Here is a 22,903-nt window from a genome sequence, read left to right as displayed (position 1 = left end):
CTTACTGCATCAATATAGCAACAGTTTGACTCCAAATTCAAAAAGCTTAGGGTGTAGACATTAGTGTAGACATACACTGCTAGTGTAGATATCAATGTAGGCAGTGCCGACCTTAGGCTGATTTGACAGATTGCCTGGCAGGGGCCCCACAATTTACATTCAGTATATCCCTATCAGTCATGACGCTTGTTAAAGGCTTTTAAAGATGTAAAACTTAGCATATTTAGTCTAGGTCTTATGTACAATTGAAATAACTTTAATTAACACACTGGTGTCTATTGTGTTTGAGTTGCTTCCTATGTATGTTGTATAATAAATGTTGGTATAATAAACTAATTAATAGTAATACTTATTATTGTAAAAAAAAATTAGAAGAGCGGCCTCACAAGAATCCATAAAATGGGCCCCGCAATTCGCGAGGCTGGCCCTGACTGTAGACATCAGGGTAGACATTAGTATAGACATCAGAGTAGACATTAGTAAAGACATTAGTATAGACATTAGGAGGGTAGACATTAGTATATTTTCAAGTAGCATTTACTTGTCTGCTTTATAATGTCCTTGAAAATGAGGCATATAAAAACCAAATATAAACTCCAACTTGTGAAGAATATTTTTTTTTTAATTTAGTACATTTTCCACTAAATTAATTAATTATGAATTATTGATTAACCAACAGGTAAATTTTTTTTTATTCATGTGTTACCAACACAAATTTAACAATCAAATAAGAACATAAAACTAAAATGTTATTTAACCTTGGTTAGCCCAATAATAGAATATGCATCCTCTGTTTGAGACCCCTCAACTCAGAAACTGGAACAGACACAAAATAGAGCAGTGAGATTCATAACAAACGAATATTCACATTTGACTAGAGTAACACCTTAGTAAAATCACTAAATTTAGAAAGCCTTCAGGACAGAAGACTCAAAAGTAAAGTAGCAATTATACATAAAACACTCAACTATAATCTTCAAATACAAAACAAAATACTCTGAAAGACACAAATATAAAGGCACATTCCTCGTCCCATATGCTAGGACAAATTTGTACAAATACTCCTTCTTCCCTAGTGCTATTAGAGCATGGAATGGGTTGCCTGAGCTAGCCAGGAAAACCAGTGACTTGGCAGAATTTAAGTCATTAGTTAATATGCATGACTAAATTCATGACGCGTAGGACGTAATCATCTTCTTTTTTTGAAGTAACGTCTGTATTATATAAGATAAGATAAGAATAATTATGCAAAGTCTCAACTTGATCCAAGAATGTGTATTGGGAGAAATAAAGAGAAATAAAGTGTATAAGATTTTGACAAGGCAGGGTGAGACATGAGTTAATATAAGCTTGATAAAAAATGTTTATTTTTATATGCTGAAATGTGTAAGATACAGCAATATGTTAATAAACCATTTTTTTGGTTGTTAAAATCTAGTTTAAATAAATTTAAAAAATATATTCTTAACTTCTAGATCATTGGTAAAAATAATCATTGTTTGTTTATTTTTTAAAGAAATTTTGTGCATACACACAGTATTTGATGCATCTCATGTGTATTTTTTTTTTTCAGACATTTCTTCTTTTGTCAATATCAATTTTGATAATATTCGTTGTTGAAATAATTATGCGAATCTATGCTATGGGCTTAGCTTACTTCACACATTTGTTAGAGGTCTTTGATGGCACAGTGATTATTGTCTCCTTAATACTAGACCTTGTCACATTGTCTCAGTCAGGGCTGGAAGTGATGGCAGCTGATATGATCATTTTGTTCAGACTCTGGAGGGTGACACGTTTGTTTACAGGTACAAGTAGCTGGATTCATTTGTTTTAATTTTTTTTTAAAAGAGAATCTACTTCTCTGGTATATTATGGCTGCAAATTTAATTTTTTTTTATTCCCCAAATTTCTATAAATATACTATACCAAAATAGTATTTTAAAAAAATGTGTACTGAATAGGAAATCAAAATAATAGGTATTGATTATAAGATACAGGGCAACAAAAATAATTCACTACCAGTAGGACTTAGGTATAGGATTTCAGTATGATACTGGTACTTATAGAAAAATAATTATGATCCAGAATAGGAACTAAATCTTGATGTAATAGATAATAATAATAGATGTAGAATAACTAGATTTATCATTTAGAGGGCATAAGAAAAAAAGCCACATTACTGGTACTGTATTAAGTTGACTTTGGGATTAAGAAGAGCTTTCTCTGATATGGCACTTGAAGTGGTCTTCAAAAATAAACTGGTTGGACAACAAGAAAATGGTATCTTTGTCCTATCAGTAATTGTTGCCTTTCATTGCTGGGAGAATCAAACTTGAAGGTTTCAACAAGAGATTTAGGACTTCTAATTCACATTATTTCTATGGCTTTGTTTAATGAACCACATGTTCAGAATAATTGTATGCAGTTCAAAGCTATTTGGATTTCCAAACTTGTGGTTACTTGTATTTTTAATGTTTTTAACATTCTGAAGCATACATGACAAACTAAAAGCTCAGCTCACTTAATAATAGTAATTTGATTTATAGGGCACTGTTAACAAACAAAATGTAAGCTCAAGGCTCTGTGATAACATTACAAACATAAACACAAGAGCTAAAATGACAAACTAATCTAAAAAAAAAAGTTTTAAACAGATTTGTCTTAATGTTCTTCATGAATGTAGTGTAACATTTTGTCTGTCTAAGAACAATAGGGAGTGAGTGGACCTTTGGTCCATGCACCGAAAAACCCTGCAGACCATAGCTTTTGAAGGAGAAACGTGGCTCCACTAGAAGCGTTGAGTCCATTGAGCACAGGGCTCTCTGAGGGGCAAGAGCATTTCTTAATTATAGATAGACTGATGACAAAGTGTGGCCACCTTGTACTGGATTCTCGCTTTCACCAGAAGCCAATGACAACAAATAATCAATAAAATAAAATTTGCATAAGCTTGAAATTCATAGATAAATAACTATGACACTCAGCTAGTTTTAATTTTGATTGGATAACTTTCAAAATGAAAGTGAGGCTAAAATGCTAAATAAGAAATTGTTGTAGCATCTGGAGTATTCTTTTATAGTTGTCAATGTTTCAAAGCATCCATTATAGTTATGTTGAGGCCATATGATTTTTTATCCAATAGTCAATTTAACTTCATCATATACAGACTTTATACTGTCTAGTACCATACATACTTTATACTAGTCATCCTTCTGAACTTTTTATAACAGTTGTTAGCTTGTTGCCTTTGTTTCAAAAGTAAGAATCTGTTAACAGCTAAAAAATGGAGTCAGGATTCAGACTCAAGCCTCCAGCAGTTGAAGCCATTCAGCTACACATCTTATCTTATATTATACAGATATTACTTCAAAAAAAAAAAAGAATATTACGTCCTACGCCTCATGCAATTAGTCATGCATATTAACCAATGACCTAAATTCTGTTAAGTTAATGGTTTTCCTGGCTAGCTCAGGCAACCCATTCCATGCTCTAGTAGCACTAGGAAAGAAGGAGCATCTGTACAAATTTGTCTAAGCATATGGAACGAGGAATGTGCCTTTATCTTTGTGTCTTTCTATTTTATTAGATTTTGTATTTGAAGATTATGGTTCAGTGTTTTATGTATAATTGCTACTTTACTTTTGAGTCTTCTATCCTGAAGGCTTTCTAAATTTAGTGATTTTACTAAAGGTGTTACTCTAGTCAAATGTGAATATTCATATGTTATGAATCTCACTGCTCTATTTAGTGTCTGTTCCATGTTTTCTTGAGTTGAGGGGTCCCAAACAGAGGATGCATATTCCATTATTGGCCTAACCAAGGTAACATAACATCCCACATCAATATAAACAAACCAGCTGAACACCTCTCCCTGAAAAACAAATATTTTAGATAAAGTAATAGGGACATGGTGGCTTCCAAACCTGGGTTCAAATCTCTATGAAGACTGGGATTTTCAATTTTGGGATATTTAGGGCATCCTAAGTCCACTCAATAATTGGTACCTGACAATAGTTGGGGAAAGTAAAGGCAGTTGGTCATTGTGCAAGCTAGATCTACATAATAAACCTTGCTCATCAACCATTGACCAAAGAAACAGATGACCTTAACTAATCTGCTCTATAAATTGCAAGGTCTGAAAGGGGAACTACTTTTTAAATAAGATAAATAATTTGAAAGAATATCTCATTCATTCTCTAAAAACTTCAGGCTAGACAAACTGAAATAAATGAAGCTTAGTAAGAACGTTCAACATTAAAAGTCTAACTGTACTTTGTACATTTGTTCTGTAACATCTCTTTCTTTGTCTGTATTTTAGGGTTCATCTCCTCACTGAAGCGTCAGGCTGCAATCAAATCCATGGAGATAGAGGAGAAAAAAAAGGATTTAGAGAATCAGATTGAGCAATCCAATACAAATTGTAGAAGGCAAAAAGAGAGAATTGACTATCTGACAAATCTTTTAAAAGATAACCATATTGTCTTTCAAGAATGGTTTGAAGACCCTACATTTATAGGACAAGAACTATGAAGATGTGCCTTTGATTTTGTACTAACATTTTGTTCTGTAAGGAATGCCCACCCATTCTCAGCTGGGGATACAAACACAAATGTGTTATCATGATGTGTGACTTACTCTTGACATTACTTAACAGGTTGTGAATAGTATGGTTACTTTTTTGCAGTTAGCTCTTCAAAGTCTATAATTCCTCTCTTATGCTGTTTACTAATCAGAGAGAGGGGGGTAATTTTTTATCTGTTCATTAATTTCAAGCCTACTGAATGAGTATCCAGCAATGAAATTATTTTTTTAAAGAAAATAAGTATTATTTGCATTTAATCTCTATCTTTTAGACAATGAGTTTGATTGTGTTGTGATGACTGCATTTACAATTACTTGGTTATGTCCTCATGACTGCCTAGAATTGCTTGGTTATGTTCTCATGACGATGCCTAGCATTGGTTGGTTATGTCCTTATGACTGACTAGAATTGCTTGGTTATATTCATGACTGCGCCTAGAATTGATTGCTTATGTCCTCATGCCTGCTCATAGAATTGATTGCTTATGTCCTCATGATTGCGCTAGAATAGCTTGGATATGTCCTCATGGCTGTGCTACTCATGACTGCACCTAGAATTGCTAGATTAAGTCCTCATGACTGACTAGAATCACTTGGTTATGTTCTTATGGCTGTGTGTAGAACTTTACTTAAGGGATGTACCTGATCATGTTTAGTCAAGATTAAAATATTTGGCCATTTAGTAGAATGTAGTGTGTATTAGTTAAATATTTGGACACTGTTCTTATCTTTGTTTGTAACAATGTATAATCTTAATGAAAAAAAAATTATTTGTTAAGCCCAGGTTGTGCAGAGATTTGTTTTTTCTTTGATGTATCACTCACTCATCAGCAGGTGTCACATACATATTACGCAGGTCTATTTAGTTCTTCAACAACTAGATGTAGCTTGTATGAGGTTTGTTGTCTAAATGTATCCCAACATGTCTTAGTTGCAGTGCAGTTTAGGAACAACTGAGAACTGTACAAATCAACTACTTGGACATTTCTCTTTTAGACTTACAAGGAAAGTACCATAAAAAGAATGTTCAATTTCCAGTTAAAGACCTCTCAATGTATATTTCAAAATGTAGATATACAAAAACTAGATTACATGATCATGTAAATAAAACATTTTATGCAAAAATAACATAACAGTTTATTTGTTATTTAAAAAAATGCTAGTTAAAAGACCACGAACATTTCAAACTTGTAGTCCTATAGAGGTCTTTATATTGTTATAACTCTTGTCCTGCACATCGCCTCCAGTACAGAAGGTGTGCCTCCAGTTCAGAAGGTGCACACTCTCTTGTGCATGGGACAAGAGTCAATGGTTTAAGAGAGGCCAAAGTTTTGCCCAAGTGACCAGAAGGAAATAACAGGCCTGTTGACCTGCAGCAGGAGAGAGATTCCCTTAGTCTATCTGTTCTGTTATTATGGTGTGACCTTAAAAATGAAGTACAGTTGTGTTGGGGCTGTAGTAACAGCGGAGGTATATAACTCAAAGTAAGAACTGGTCAGTGGTGAAACTGAAGATGCACTGCAAAGGCTAAGTTAATCCACACAAAGAAGTGGCCAATCAGATAATTGGACTAAAATGGTGCACACTGTTTTAATAATTTCACTGCAACAATTTTTAGTATTTAAAAATTTGTGATTTCTAAAACAGGCCTACTTGTAGATCTAGTCGTTTTAACATTGTGTTACATCTATTGATACACATTGTGTTACATCTATTGATACACATTGTGTTACATCTATTGATACACATTGTGTTACATCTATTGATACACATTGTCCTTCACTAGACTTAACATTTCAAATTTTCTCATACAGATGTTCCATGTTCTTTGTAAAAACACATTGGCTGGATAGTTGAAGGGACAATGTAAATAAAAAATTTCTTAAGATAGTTATAGTTTATCACTTAACTGTTTGTTGTTTTTTAAATTATGGCCTGTCAACATTTTTTTTAGTCTGTACTTAAAACAAACAACAACTGTGTCAATGACTGGACCAGTGCTACCATTAACATTTCCAACATGCATGCCAAGGGCCACACTACCACTACAGATTATGGAGCCCACTGGAACATTTGCGAGCCTATGATGTATGGGCACAAATGGTTTAGACTAAAAAAATAATATGAAAATGGCATTTACAAATATGACCTGCTGTCGAGATTATATTTTGAGATTGAGAGGATTTGAGCAAAGAGCTAACAAGGAAGTCAGCAGAGAGAAACATTGAGCATGTAGTAAGTTGTTTTTTTTCTAGACTTGCATGTCTTGGCTTCAAAATAGATCAGGAAGATCTAATGAGTTATTGACACTCAGTTTGAAAGAAGGTACACGCTGCTGGACACATTTCATAAACAGATCATCACTACACAATCGATACATTATGTCAAAAAGAAAAACATTTTACACTACAATTAGCAATCAGTTTGTTTATTATTTTTAAAAAAGTTATTCAAAAGACCATGTACAAAAACATAATGATCATTTGAGATATATATATTATATGCACATTATAACTGAATATGATAAAAATGATTCATTAAAACCACATTGATAAAATCTTTAGTTTGGTATAAATGATAGATTGAAGATTTCACCCCGTAGCATAATTATTATGGGTTCAGGAAGTGCCAATGTTATAAACACTCCATGTAAAGAAGTGTTAAACTATAAAAATTTCTAATATAGTTTGTCTTTTAAAAAGAATTATACACAATAGGGAAAAAAATCAATATTGACACTTTCTACACAAAATTATTTTGGTTAAAGCAGAACCCATTCACCATAAGTGAATATCTTGGTTACAGTACTTGAATCACACAACTGACTAAACACTGTAAGGAAAAACCTCTCAAATAAACTATTCTATGTACATCACCATAAACCTTGTGTTAAAAGAAACACTAGCATTAAACTAGTCATCAATAGGACTTACAAATCATACATAACAAGTGATTAGACATAATTCAACAATTGTTTAAAATATCCAAAACTTTGACACATTGATGAATAGATTTCTCATATAGACAATAACACAACCCTAATATTTAGACCTTCTAATTGCAAGTTATAAACTTAGTCAAGAATACTTCGAGAAACTCTGAATCACAGTATTTGAGTTGAGTTCTCAGACATCATTGAGTGAGTGTGGTGCTGCTAATTTCAATTGTTCCAATCATTATGTTTAGACTTCAGCTACAAGATCAACCAGTGTGCTTCATGTACAACACCACATAATGAGATAGACCAAGAGAGATAATGTATACTATACAATTACCATTGGCATAGTAAATATGCATAAAATACACAGCAGATTGCACAGAAATCTTGAAGAAACTTAGTACAAACTATTTAGCTCAATCTTGTAGCTATGTGATAGTTCAATTTAGTGAATATTTTGTTAACTATCACATGGGTGTAATAGGATATTCAGGCGTATACAGAGATGTAATGCAAATTGTTTTATTCCTTAGACTATGCAAGCTAACTTTGCTTCTTCCCATGACTTTAGAACATAGTGCTCGCTCAAGTGTTATCAACAAGTTTCCTAATAGGGGGAGATGCACATTGGTTTCAAAAAACATGAATCCAATGACTCAACAGGATTTCAGATTCTCTGAACAAGTCAATGTGGTCAGAGAAAATAAACTTGCTGGACTTGGAGCCTCTCTGTTAAAAAACAACAACAATCAATGTATTCTTTTGTTCATGAGTAGAATAGTAAAGTTAGTGGAATCTCTTTGTTATGCACATGTCACTAAGCATTTCTGTTAATGAATAAAACATGGATAAGACATGCTTAGCAAGTTTATAGTTGAATAAATGAAGGCCACAACATAGCTGCATCTTGTACTGACCTAAAACACTTGGAGCTCAAGGAGAAAATTATCCTATTAGTAAATAAAAAAGATAAAACCCTGTTGACATACGAATGAAAAGAAAGGTTTTCAACAAAAAATTGTTTGAATATCTTGTTCAATATGAAACCTTCAACTTATATTTTCTTTTTAAAATGGTAAGAAATTAATGTTTTATGTAAATCAGTGAACTAAATATCTATTGCATCAGATATATTAATGATTAAACAAAAGCCTAAAAAATGTAGGCATCAGGAACCCAACCAGTGGATCATGGTGTGTTGTTTCCAGAAACAAACTAGAAAAAGTGCATCCATTTTTAAACCCTAATGTAGCAGGCCATTAATTTGGTGAAAACCAAGTCTTTACAGGCTTAACATTAGAATAATCTAATATTCATAAAAAAAATTACATAAAATAAATACTGAAAAAATGGTATGAAATTTGTAGACTATAAGAAATGGAGTTATTTCACATACTAATGAGCTCCTGATATCGTTGCAGCAATACAAGAGATGTGCAATAATACAAAACGGCGCCTCAGAAAATATCAGCAACAAATACTTGGGAATGTTGGAAAAAGCTTTTACCCATTCTTAAAATACTTGTAAGCATTAATGTGATTAATTTTAAACAAGCCAGTAGAACTGAAACAGCAACATAAAAATATTATGTACTGCGTTTGTTTAACTCTCAACATTTGAACTACTATTAGATGCCAGGCTGACTGAGCTGCCAACAGTAACATCTCATGCTCTTATTCTGCTGGAGGCTAGAACTTTTGAACAAGACAGAGATTTGGTAGTCCACTCAAGGGACCACAATCAGGGATTGAATGGAATATAGGTTAAGATGTTCCATATATGTATGAGACGTTTTAATATTTAGATAAAAGAACAAATCAATCTCAAGTATGTGATTGCAATTGAAGAAACAGGAGTTGTCATTATTCTAAATAGTTAAGCCTCCCTTTAGGCACTAGTATATAACTCTAAGTATACTTAAGGCATTAGTATATAACTCTAAGCATACCTTAAGGCATTAGTATGTAGCTCTGAACATTTTGTATAAAATTTTTTCAAAACTACTAAATGAATGGAATTTATTAAAGAAATCGACACATTTTAATCATGTCTACCCTAATTATGTCCTTGTATAACAAGTGTTGCACCTTCATAGAGAACCTCAGGGCAGTGAACATCAGCTGGGAAAAGGTTGCAGATTGATTTCTATGCAGACAGCTTGCTGTCTGATGCGCCAAATGGCACTGGAGGATCAAAGTCTAGGTTTGCCCTAATGCAGTTTCATTGTGGTAAGACACATTGAGGTTTAATCTTGTTAGGTGGAACCAGTTGTAAATTTGGGAGTGAAATATTTAGAGTATGAGTCAGGACGGAGAGGACAGACCAGAGATATGCAATGCAACAATTCAAGAATATACATTTCAAAGCAAAATAGGTTTTAGTCTTTGAGCAGCAAACAATGTTATTTTGTCACTAAGGTCTATTTTAGCGAGTTCGTTACATGGGATGCTTTCTTACAAAAGTAGTCACAAGGTGAAAATATCCATTTTAAGAATTAATCTAAAAAAATAGGAGATTATTTAAAAACTAATACAAAGGGGAAAGAAAATTCATGTACTAAATGAACTGATTGGGTTTTTTTTTAATGTTGAGAGAATGTACCTAAAAATAATTTAAAAATTTTATTTACAAACAAAGTAAAAACTAAACCCAAAAAATCAATAAGGTAATTTAAAATAAGTCCACAGCTAAACAAAACATGACAAAATGTTCTCCATCTAAATAAGACATGACAGTTCTACAGTTAATTTAGACATGACAGTTCAATAGCTAAATAAGACATGACAGTTCTACAGCTAATTTAGACATGACAGTTCCATAGCTAAATAAGACATGACAGTTCTACGGCTAATTTAGACATGACAGTTCAATAGCTAAATAAGACATGACAGTTCTACAGCTAATTTAGACATGACAAATAGTTGCACAGCTAAATGTAAAATGAAAACCTGAAGCCTATTCTGTAAGTAAAATGTCAGATGTATACAAAACATTCCTTAACAAGCTTTCATTAACTTGCCCAACAAAACCCCCTTAGGTGATTCAACAGCAGAAAAATATGTTTCATTGAAGTATAAATCCATGAAAATAAAACTATTAGTGGAACTCTCTAGTTTTCAAATGAATAAAAGAATTGAGCAAATACATGGCCTTAGAGTCAACATTTTCAAACAATACAACACACATTTAAGGTTGGAACATTTCCAAAAACAATTGTACAGATTCAAAAATTTAAAAAGAAATATATATATATATATAGATGATTTATTTACTGAGCAAGTCAATATGGAGCCATGCCATCATTAAGGGAGATAATAAAAGCTAAATATAATTTATATAAAAAAAGTATAAAATAACACTTGAATGTTTTCTGAAGATGCAGTTTTAAAGCCCTGAAACTTGTCTGGGAATGATAGTTTCAATAGTTTGTCTTTGCCATTAAAGTAACAAAATTAATATGAGAAATTATTTATTTAAACAATTCAACAATATCTATTGGCCTAGAACTTGATTTTAAAAAATCATTTTGCAAAATTATTATTTAAAATTTTCACAATACCTATGTGCCTAGGACTTAATTTAAAAAAAAAAACATTGTACAAAATATTTAAAAAATTCAAAAATGCCTGTAGGAGGCCTAAGCCTCAATTAAAAAAAGAAATTAAGCTCTATTACTTTCACAATAATAAAGTTGCTTTTTATCTTTCTTAAAGGTGATTCTTTTCTGAACCACTCACTCTGAATTTTGTACTAGACAAATCATAAAACAAAACAGATATCGAAATGTAAACTTTAATATAAAGAGGTCAATTTTCATCAAAACGTTAATTTTAGACTCATACAGTAAGCCCAGGTTGGATTGACTATAAACAGCAACAGTATGCTACAAACTGAATAGTTTCAAAACAAACAAGCCATCAAGTTATGGTGTACCATAAAACTCATTGGTGGCCTTGGAGTAATAGAAACAAAGATATGGCAGTTGAGATCTGACACTAAGTGATCTACTTTGCCTTCAGCATGAAAAGTATTATCCTTGGACTCATCTTGAAGAGTTACCTCTCCTGCTATCTTCAGAAGTTTTAACATAACGTTATCTAATCCTGTAGACATCGTCCATAGCCTTGGTATCATTTTCCCTCAGCACTAATTATTCCAGATTCTGTTAAAGAAGAAGGTGAACTAAAAATGTTTTTTTTAATTAAATAAACTTTATAACTTATTAAACTATAATAAAACACAATTATTTATTTTAAAAAATGTGTGAATATCAGGCCTTCAATTACAATGGCACAAGACAAAGCAAAAGGATGACAAAGATGAAAATCAGGCAACTATTATAAGCTCAATGAATCACTTGACATACTAACCTATTAACCTCTGTCTTCTATGTATTGACGCTCTGGCCCATTCTGGTGTGGTGTCTTTGGTCTTATCGGGTTCGACTAAACCAGCCATTGAAATAGAATTATAGTAGCTATTATTAATTCAGTAAAGAGATATCAACGTAGTATGCAGCTTTATAGAATGTAATTGTGTTCAGGAAATGGTGTCATTGTTTGTAATTAAAGAAATAGGATTTCAGAGACTAGAAAGATGAAATAGTTTTTATCTCAAAAAATTACACACAGATAGGAAATGATGTAATGGTTTTTATCTTCACTGGGTCAGTTCAGAGACAGGAAATGATGTAATAGTTTTTATCTTTCAATGGGTCAGTTCAGAGACAGGAAATGATGTAATAGTTTTTATCTTTCGATAGGTCAGTTCAGAGACAGGAAATGATGTAATAGTTTTTATCTTTCGATAGGTCGGTTCAGAGACAGGAAATGATGTAATAGTTTTTATCTTTCAATAAGTCAGTTCAGAGACAGGAAATGATGTAATAGTTTTTATCTTTCGATAGGTCAGTTCAGAGACAGGAAATGATGTAATGGTTTTTATCTTTCGATGGGTCAGTTCAGAGACAGGAAATGATGTAATAGTTTTTATCTTTCAATAGGTCAGTTCAGAGACAATAAATGATGTAATGGTTTTTATCTTTAGATGTGTAGCATCTTATTTTAAAATTTTTCTTAAGGAAATGATAAATCATTGTGATTTATATTTATTGAAAGTATCTAAATATTCATTCACACATGCCAGTAGTTGAGCAGCATAAATATTTGCTTGCTATTGAGACTGGGGCTAGCTATTTGGCGACAAGTTAAAGGGCATGCATGAACTGATTGCCTTCATGGTTTATGGTTTATATAAAAAAAAAATTTAATAGTCTGTCAAAAGTTGAGAAAATGGCACTTAGATTGTATTGCCTATAAGCCACCAATTAACATTAATTAATTATATACTTGATTACTCAATAATAATTATAAATTAAAGAATCAACTTGTACAAAAAAAAACAACACTTTTGGACAAAGAACTTAATTCTCCAATGGGGTCTCAGGACCTTTTATTCAAACAGTAAGTAAACTAGTAGAGTTAATTTGTCAGTAAACTTGTAGAGTTAACTTGTCAGTAAACTTGTAGAGTTAATTTGTCAGTAAACCTGTAAAGTTAATTTGTCAAAATTTTGTTCCCTATGTTCTCAGTTGTAATGATCTAGTCAGACATTTAGTTGCAATGATAAATTTTAGTGGATTCTTTGACCTCTTATGACAAGAAGACTTCAAATAAATTAACCACAGAACAAGTACAAGAACAGAAAATTAAAATTTTTTATCAATAAATCAAAAGAGCAATCACACACATTCAAATCACACAACTGTATCACTTAAAATGTATTTGTTAAAAACTTTCATATTAATTAATTAAACAGACTCTCAACTTCCATCTTTTTTGTAGTCTTACAAACCTATGAGATCAATTTTAAATAGAATCTTCCAGTCTAGTTCTATTTACTCTGATAAAATTAAAGCACATGATTTTTTTATCAATACTAATAAAGTTTGACTATATTAAAACCCCATGGCTTATGGCAAAGCTCTTTTACAAACCTCGAGTATTTGTCATGCTCCGACGCTTTTGTGCCATCTGCTGCCTCCAGTTATTAGGTGAGTCATTCTCCTGTGTACTTGTTTGAGGCTCTGGGGTTTTCTCCTGTAAGCATCAATGTAATGCACCAATTAAGTTCATGCATGTTTATTTTGATTCCTACCTATATAATATATATTCAAATAAACAAAAATGCACACTCATATTAATTTTATTTTAAAAGAAAATGTGTAAATACAAAGTCAATCACATCATTTATTTAAATGTAATTGGATTCTGTGCTAAAAGATCAATTTTTTCACAAAATGATATGATCATGCAATGAAAAAACAAAAGGAGTCGGGGGAGAATCTGAGTGGATGGTATCAAGGTGTCAACTGTTATTTCTTCTGTATAGCAGCATAAGAAAAATCATGTGAAGAGTGAACACAGGCCCACCAATATTCAAAGAGATTATTACAGCCTACAAATAAAAAAAAATGCTTATACTTAAAGCAATATCTCTTCATGGTTATTTTAGTGGTCAGCTACAGAAACAAGTTAACTTTACTACATCTTCCAATAGGTTTCTAGGTGTAAGGAAAACTTGACTTTTTAGTTTAAATGACAGTGAAATAGCTGACACCCTACATTTATGAAATAGTTGACAACTTATTAATTGAAATGAATAAAAAAAATACAAGAGAAGACAGTAGTGAGGACAATATTGGCAGAGATAAATGTTTTGTTTGTTTTGTGATTGCTCTAAAACAATACAAAGATATCAAAGGCAGATAACTCATTCATTGGTCTCACTTTTTTCTCCACTTTTCTAAGCTGAACTTTCCAAGGAGAGGCCTTCTCTTGAGTACTGTCACTTTTACTAGCTGGAGGTGCATGGAATGGGGTCTTCACTGGCGTGAGGGATTCTTTGGACAGTTTGGCCTGGTCTCTAATGAGTTTGTTGGTTTCATTAGTAACATCTTTCTTTTTCTCTTCTACAGGGGGTGCAGACTTGAGGTCTGGATTAGAAATGTAAATGTGAATGCCACTGCTAGCACCATTTGTCTTAATGGATTATTAGATATAATCAACTCAGTGACAACAATAAGACAACAGTAAGAGGGACCACACTTACCTTCAGAATGTTTAACAGAGCTTGCAGTTGTCAGGGATGAGCTGCCAATTGTGTTAAATGAACTATTTCTTAGCCTTGGAGCCTCAATTCCATTGGTAATTTCTTTAGCAGCTTTCACGTCTGTGGAGGGTGCAGTTACCTCTGTAGTACTAGGTGTTTCATCTGACACAGAATTTGACCTGGACTTGCTGGCCTCAGTGTCAGCGCTGGCCACCGATGGCCTAAAGCCAATAGGGTTATAGGCACTTCCAGTGAAGCTGCCCCTTCTTGACCCATTAGACTGGCTCTTGTCTACCACCGAAGGAGACTTGACAGAGCTGACACCACTTATACTTGATTTTCTTAGCACAACTAGCTCCTCCTTTGCAACACTAGAAAGCTCAGACTTTTCTATTGTCTCAAATGAATTACCATCTTTACCACTGACCTTCCCAGTTGTATTAAGTGTCTCAACATTTGACACTTTTGTTGGATCTGCATCTCTGGTCTTGAACTTAAACATTTCTGTATACCCAGGTGCTCTTAAAGATGATGCTCTTGTGATTGTAGTGTTTTTACTGATATCAGGCTCAGTGGTAATATTGCCTAATGTTGAGCTTATTTTGGATGCAGCTACTGGATTAGTCTTGAAGACAGAGTTTGAGTCTGTGGTTGCAGACTCAATATTGAGATTACCATCTGGTGAATCAGTAAAATCCAAACCTTTACTATGGGAAGTAAGGGAAGGTAAGGCACTCTTTTTGCTCATGCCAGGTCTGTCTGCAACACTGAAGGATGCAGATCCAAGCATAGTCCTTGCAGGCTTCAGTGGTACTGATGGCTTGCTAGGCACTGGTGGTGGTATTTTTGCTGGAGGCTTAGCTACCTCCTGTTTCACTGCAGGTGTTGCAAGGTTAATATCAGGTTTAGAAGGCAGCACTTTGTTGGCACCAAAAGACAACTTGGTGTCCCTGCGCTCTGGTGCTGTGGATGACTGTTTGTCCTTTTCTAAGAGTCGAGTGGCAGGGGATGCGTCACTCACTGTGCTGTGATTCTGAGTTTCTTTCAGCACCTTGGTTGCAGGTCTTGGTATCACACTGGGTAAAACACGTGGCAAGACAAGTGGCTTAGATTTTATCTGGGGAGCTTGATCATTGTCAGAAGCCTGTATTCTCTCTGCTGGATTTAGAACTTTATTGTCTGAGCATTTGTCAGTTTCCACTTCAGTTTTCTCATTTTTAGTGAAGACCTTTAGGAAATTAAATAAATGATCAGTTTTTTTCCACACACTTTTAGTATCTGGTATTAAAGGTTAGCATGGAATAAAAATAAATAAAAAAACTTTTATTATAGTGGTAATCAGTATTATTAGCATTTAAATATATTTTAAGTAATTTACATAAATTGCTGGCTATTATGGAAATGTTTTTTACAAGCATACTGATGATCTACTGGATTAAGTAATCTATAAATCTAAGCACTATCATATCTGATCCTTTGAAAAGAAAGCTTAAGTTCCAAGTAGCTGTTTTTCAAATGGTGCATTTTGAAAGTAACCTCTTCTCAATAGAAAATAAGATTGGTAGTTTAAAATTATGAATGGGAAATAGGTTCAAAATTGAAGAAAAGCAGAAGGCAATGTTTAAAACTGACCTTATTTTTACTGAGTCCTTCTAAAAGTCCAGGGATTTTAACTCCTCCAAAACGTTTACCAGGGTCACTAGGCAACTTGTCTTCCTCAGCAGCAGGTATAGGAGGCAGAGGGCAATCAGGCTCTTTGACCTTGGAACTGGTGCAGCCATCAAGGTCATCTGTCTTCACTGGTTTAGACTCTAAATCAAAATTCAGAAGCAATCAATTTTATTCTCTTCAACAATACTATTATTATTATTTTTTATTTGAAATCAAAGTTTATTATGTCCGCTTTGAAAAGAAAATCTTGACTATTGATATGGGAATGATGGACAACTTTTTTTTCTATAAAAATGAATGTGAACTCCATTCTATCCCTTTGGTTGCTAGGATCACTTGTCACAAACAATATTTGTTTTGTTTTTCTTTGTACAGTATTAAAAACAAGTAAAATGTGAATCTAAAAGAGCATAGCTCTTTTAACAACTTTGGTAAATGGGAAAAGATACATTTTACTTCAATCAACCAATACAATGCTGAATCTTTTTCCTATTGGGAAAACATAAAATGGAATATTGTTTAAACAGCTTTAGTAAAAGCTCAGAAAGCCCTATACATAGAACAAAATAAAATTAATAAATGTTAATAGATTTGTATGTCTGTTTCTTAGACATAAAAAAAATAACAGGACTATCTACTGTTTCAACAATCTAACAAAAATGTGCAGTTACTGCATTTAAATGTAGATTGTCTCCCTACCCTGCCTATATAAAATTTATAAATTACCTGACGAGTCAATAAATATTCTTTCTTCATTGTCACTGGGTAGGATGGCAGCTCTTGTTGGTTTCTTCCTGTTAGCAATGGATCCCTTCTGGCTGAGTGACCTCTTGTGTTTGGACACTTCAAAATTTAAAAGTGACATTCCAGGCTGCTGTAGAGTTACACAAATCTAAGTAGTACCACTTAGCACCTTACTATCTCAATAAGTAGCACCTTACTATCTCAATAAGTAGCACCTTACTATCTCAATAAGTACCATCTTACTATCTCAATAAGTAGCACCTTACTATCTCAATAAGTAGCACCTTACTATCTCAATAAGTAGCACCTTACTATCTCAATAAGTAGCATCTTACTATCTCAATAAGTAGCACCTTACTATCTCAATAAGTAGCACCTTACTATCTCAATAAGTAGCACCTTACTATCTCAATAAGTAGCACCTTACTATCTCAATAAGTAGCACCTTACTATCTTAATAAGTAGCACCTTACTATCTCAATAAGTAGCACCTTACTATCTCAATAAGTAGCACCTTACTATCTCAATAAGTACCATCTTACTATCTCAATAAGTAGAAGATTCAGAAAAGGAAAATAATTTTTATATTTTTTTATTTTGCTTTTTTTTTTTTCAGTCATGTGTCTCAGACTTGCTAAGGGTCAAATGTCATCCAATGAAAGCTAACCAATTGTAGTAACATAGAAACACATGATCTTATTTAATTATCTGTGCTATGGTTATAGATCAGCAGGCCTTGAAGGGAAAATATTTTTTTGTTGCTTTCAAAGCTCATAGCTTAGTTCAAATTACTGGACGTAATCATCTTCTTTTTTTTGAATTAACGTCTGAATTTTATAAGAAGAATGATGCAAGAAGTAATTAAATGATATTTTCAAAACATTTTAAACCAAATTACCTTAAGCAGAGAAAAATCAAGATCATCATCATATTTGACTGGGATGCCATCCACCTGGAAAAAAAAACAAAATTAGTAGAAAAGTAAATAATCTAAAACCTAGAACAAGTATATATAGATAAATAATGTGCAGTTATTTTGCAATTATTAAGAACAAATTATGGCTTAAACATGTTATATGTTAAGTCTTTTACTTTGTCCTCATTGCTGGATGTCTCCATCTTTTCTTTCTCTCCATGTTCAGCCTGCTCTTTCACCTTTTCCTCCTCCTCCACAGATATGTCCATACCGTCCTTAATAACTTGAATATCTACAGAAATTTCTTTATTTATGTCAGGGATAATGAGCTCGTTAGGTGGCTCTGTCAGAATAATTTCATCCTCCATAGTGGAAATCTGGATCAGAGAAATCAGAGGCATAATGACTAAATGTTATGTAAGGATAAACCTAAATACAACAAGGTGACAACAATAATATATCTAATACCAATAGAGATTATCAATATATCTAATACCAATAGAGATTATCAATATATCTAATACCAATAGAGACTATCAATATATCTAATAACAATATCTAAGAGACTATAAATATATATCTAATACCAACAGAAACTATAACAAGCAAAATACAAAAAAATAATTTTTTTAATAAAAAAATCTTTTATTAAGTGTATCAATTAGTTTGGACCAGTCATGTTATTAAATTTGTAATAGATCTAGACTATCAATAATAAATCTATGCGATTAGAAATATTTTACCAATTGTTTTTGTTTATACTGATTTCATCCTTTTAGTTTTCTCAATATGCTATCACTTGTCTGGACCAGTTAGAAAGGGGTGGGTGGGAAAGAAAGGGGTATCAGGGTGATCGTTTTTTAAATGTATTTATAAAAAAAAAAAAATTAATGACCTGAATTCGAACTCATGGGCTAAAGCCTTCTCAAGCTTCTCCAGCCAACACGGATCGAATAATTATCTGTTGTTTCTATTTCATGTTTATGTTCACTAAGCCTCAGATGACAACCTATAAAGGGGACTAATTCAGCTTATACAACCACTTCAGTCAAGTACTATTTCTTTCCATTCTTCAAGATATCAGACAAAATAATTAATTACCAATAGTTTATTAACTAATTGGTTAATTTTTTTATTGATTCTTCTGTTGTCATATAAAAGAAATAATTGTGCGAAATTTCAGCTTGATCTCAGATTTTGTGCAGAAGAAATAATGCATACAAACTTTTTACGAGACAGACAGAGTGACTTGATATAAGCTTTGTAAAAATATCTAATACCAACAGAGACAATAAATATATCTAATACTAACAAAGAGAATAAAAATATCTATAATAGAGACTATTAATATTTTAATACCAACAGAGAACATCAATATATCTAATACCAATAGAAACTACCAATATATCTAATACCAATAGAAACTACCAATATATCTAATACCAATAGAAACTACCAATATATCTAATACCAATAGAAACTACCAATATATCTAATAAGAATAGAAACTACCCATATATCTAATACCAATAGAAACTACCCATATATCTAATACCAATAGAAACTACCCATATATCTAATACTAATAGAAAATACTCATATATCTAATACCAATAGAAACTACTCATATATATCTACTACCAATAAACACTACCCATATATCTAAAACTAATGAAGACTATGAAACAATGAATGTGTTGTAGTTGAGTTAAACTTGATTGAATGTATCAAACATTTTGGGGGATTCTTTGTCCTTTCTCCTACACTACACACTCCATAATGAATACAGCACAGGAACTATTTCATGAATATGAAGTCCCAAGACTTTAATTGATACATCCAAACAAGAAAAACACAGAAAAAATACTTAAAAAAAAAGACAAGACCTCCTTAAATATAAATAAATAAAGAGTGATTATTTTTCTCTTAATAACTAATGAATGTTAGATTTAAACAAAAATATTTTTTATTTATGGCGCTATGACAAACATAAACATGAGAGTTGAAATGGCAAACTAATCTAACAATTTATGAACAGTTAGGTCTTAATGTTCTTCTTGAGTGTATGAAGCATGTTATTTTATTTTCAACTTATTTGTACTCAATATTATTTTACAAGGCTCAAGTCCCCACCTGAGTACTTACTCATGATTGTCAAAATGTGAAACTATGTGAATCACAGTAAGACACTTTGTGGGATTCTATGGTGAAAACTATATGAAGCCTTACATAAAACATTATGTATTTTGACAAAACAATATCAAAGTACTAAGGACTTATTCATTAATTCACTTACTGTGGCAGGTACACTTCCACAGCCAAGGTCTAAAAAATCCAGAACATCTGGAGGGTTGCTCACTCTGACATCTGAGATGGTTATTGTTTCATCAGCTTTAACATCAACAGCATCCACTCCAAATAGCAAATCCACATTGGATGCAGGAGTGACATTTGAAACTGGAGTTTCCTGCATTGAGAATCATTATGTAGAAACATTTAAGGAGAGAAATTAAATCTCAAACTAGTTTACAAGTTAAGACCATCAGTTTACAAATCTAGGATGATTAGTTTACAAGCTAGGATGATTAGTTTACAAGCTAGGATGATTAGTTTACAAGCTAGGATGATTAGTTTACAAGCTAGAGTGATTGGTTTGGTTAGGTTAGGTTTGTTATTTGCGATTGTCCACGGAAATAAAATTAATCTTTCAAGTAAACTTTGAACAAACACTAGATTTAGAGTTGTAAGAAAAACAAGATCTCCTTTCACATAACTGTATACTTAGTTGTATATGGACCACACACAACAATTTTCTATTTACTTTGCATCTAGTGAGTTGTATCTGATTGCCAATGAATGAGAAGGAAATAAAATAGATCAAGGAAGTAGCTTGTTCAAATTAAAAAAAAACATTAATAAATAATAAAATAATTCTTGAAGATATAGATCCAATGTTGCAATTGGTTACAATTGTTCAGCAACACACGACAAAAGCATTTAATTATAAAATGGTCTTCTTCAGGTAAAAACAAAATTGTCTGACATGCGAAAAGGTCATCTGCAACTTGCAAGTGGGATGTCTGACAGACCAGAAAAGTGGTAGTACATAGACTAAATATGATGCTGAAACAGAGTGCACTGAGACCAACTCATGATGTTGATACAAACTGAGTGCACTGAGACCAACTCGTGATGTTGATACAAACTGAGTGCACTGAGACCAACTCATGATGTTGATACAAACAGAGTGCACTGAGACCAACTCGTGATGTTGATACAAACTGAGTGCACTGAGACCAACTCGTGGTGTTGATACAAACTGAGTGCACTGAGACCAACTCATGATGTTGATACAAACTGAGTGTACTGAGACCAACTCGTGATGTTGATACAAACTGAGTGCACTGAGACCAACTCGTGATGTTGATACAAACTGAGTGCACTGAGACCATGTGGTGATGTTGATACAAACTGAGTGCACTGAGACAAAGAGGTGAAGTTGATTTGTTTTCTTGTACTGGTAACTTATACCCAACAATCTTCTAAAGCAGTTACTTTCAAAATTCTCAATTCTTCTTTTAGCCTCAGCCAGAGATGATTCCAAGTTTCGTTAAGGGCATTAAACTAGCCTGCATGAAGCAAGACACACAGCCAAACATACCTTACACTCACACAGACCAATAGTTGTCCAAAGTAACCTTCAACACATAGTTTCTTCACTGAATTCTCAACCACACAAATGTATGGCATTACAAAGAAGAAGATGGTTCATTCCAAGAAGACTTAATACAATTCTGTCAGTGTTGAGCTAACAGCTGTAAAACATACACACACGTTCTTCTCCATTTCTAAACCAAATACTTTTCTAATCAATAATGTTTACAGGATATAGTACAGATGAAGTCTATGTTAGCTTGTTTGCAAATGTAGAACTGATTAGGAACCACTCTACACATGGAACAAAAAATATGAAGATGGTTCATTTAAAAATTTAAAAAAATCTCTCATGTACATTTTAAACTCATGATAAAGCTATAGAAGTGGCTCTCTGGTACGTGTATTCGCATAGAGAGCTCAATGCCAGTGAAAATCCTGGCAGTAAAGACCCCCCCCCCCCCCGCTTTTTCTTAGCAACCCCCCCCCCCTTTCTTGTTTCCCCCCAGTCAAAGAAGATTGTAAGAAAAGAACGAGGTCACAACTACTCACCCGAATGTCACAATGACATGAAGACGGGGAGAGAAGAGAGAATTATTCTTGTCAGGAATGCTTTAATAGTCTCCCTTTGAATCTGGACAATGTCAACGTAGCCTAAATACTATCGATTCCCTAACGGAATTACAATATTTTGCTAGAGTTTGTTCCTACCAATGATCCCTACAGCCGAGTAGTTCGCGTGTTAAACGAGACTTCGAGAAGACAGAAATAGGACTGAATGCAGTCGTAGTAGGTAAAATCTTATTTGGATTTCTTTCAAGTGGGGTCCAAGTTAAAAAAAAAAAGGATTCGTTCTCCATCGGCTCGCCCATGGAAGCGTGTTTTGCTGGTTAATTTGTTACCAAAGCTTTGACCCATGAGACAGTGGACAGACGAGCCAGTAGCTTTAACCCGTGTGTCTCTGTTTTGTTTGCATGCTAGTTAGTAGAATATTATTAAGAAGTGTAGATTTGTTTATACCCGCTAGTGTCAAGCCGGAGATCGCGTTCTAATTTTGTGTGTTTCCTTTTAATGTATTTTGAACGTATTCTTTCAATCAATCAAACTATCGGGTGTATTAGTTTTGGTTTATAAAAAGCCTACGGGGGTAGAGACAACATACAAATGGTAAAAAGACAAAACACATTTCGTGAGAACTTTGACGGTTCTAAAACGAGAAAGACGTGGGAAATGGCGTTAAAATGTCAACTGCAGATTCACGTTTTCATGCGACTTATTGAGACGC

General features: G+C 33.1%; 1 protein-coding gene across 9 annotated transcripts in view; it reads right to left on the bottom strand.

The window, feature by feature from the left end:
- Positions 1-6,996: 6,996 nt before the first annotated feature.
- LOC106071414 (uncharacterized) overlaps positions 6,997-22,903 on the bottom strand; it is a 58,232-nt gene continuing 42,325 nt past the window's right edge. For 7 of the 9 annotated variants that reach the window (XM_056005144.1, XM_056005147.1, XM_056005146.1 and 4 more), the window contains 10 exons: positions 20,261-20,431; positions 18,141-18,347; positions 17,947-18,000; positions 17,031-17,178; positions 16,266-16,444; positions 14,634-15,861; positions 14,312-14,517; positions 13,519-13,621; positions 11,894-11,968; positions 6,997-11,685 (listed from right to left, as the gene is read on the bottom strand). In XM_056005144.1, the coding sequence (XP_055861119.1) occupies positions 11,654-11,685; positions 11,894-11,968; positions 13,519-13,621; positions 14,312-14,517; positions 14,634-15,861; positions 16,266-16,444; positions 17,031-17,178; positions 17,947-18,000; positions 18,141-18,347; positions 20,261-20,431 (2,403 nt within the window). In that variant the 3' untranslated portion in view covers positions 6,997-11,653. The remainder of the gene's footprint in view (positions 11,686-11,893; positions 11,969-13,518; positions 13,622-14,311; positions 14,518-14,633; positions 15,862-16,265; positions 16,445-17,030; positions 17,179-17,946; positions 18,001-18,140; positions 18,348-20,260; positions 20,432-22,903) is intronic. The other 2 variants (XM_056005149.1, XM_056005150.1) reach the window with 2 other exon arrangements.

Source organism: Biomphalaria glabrata, chromosome 12 (assembly GCF_947242115.1).
Source record: "Biomphalaria glabrata chromosome 12, xgBioGlab47.1, whole genome shotgun sequence".
In the NCBI taxonomy this organism is placed as follows: Eukaryota; Metazoa; Mollusca; class Gastropoda; family Planorbidae; genus Biomphalaria; species Biomphalaria glabrata.
This window is presented reverse-complemented; position numbering and strand designations above follow the sequence as displayed.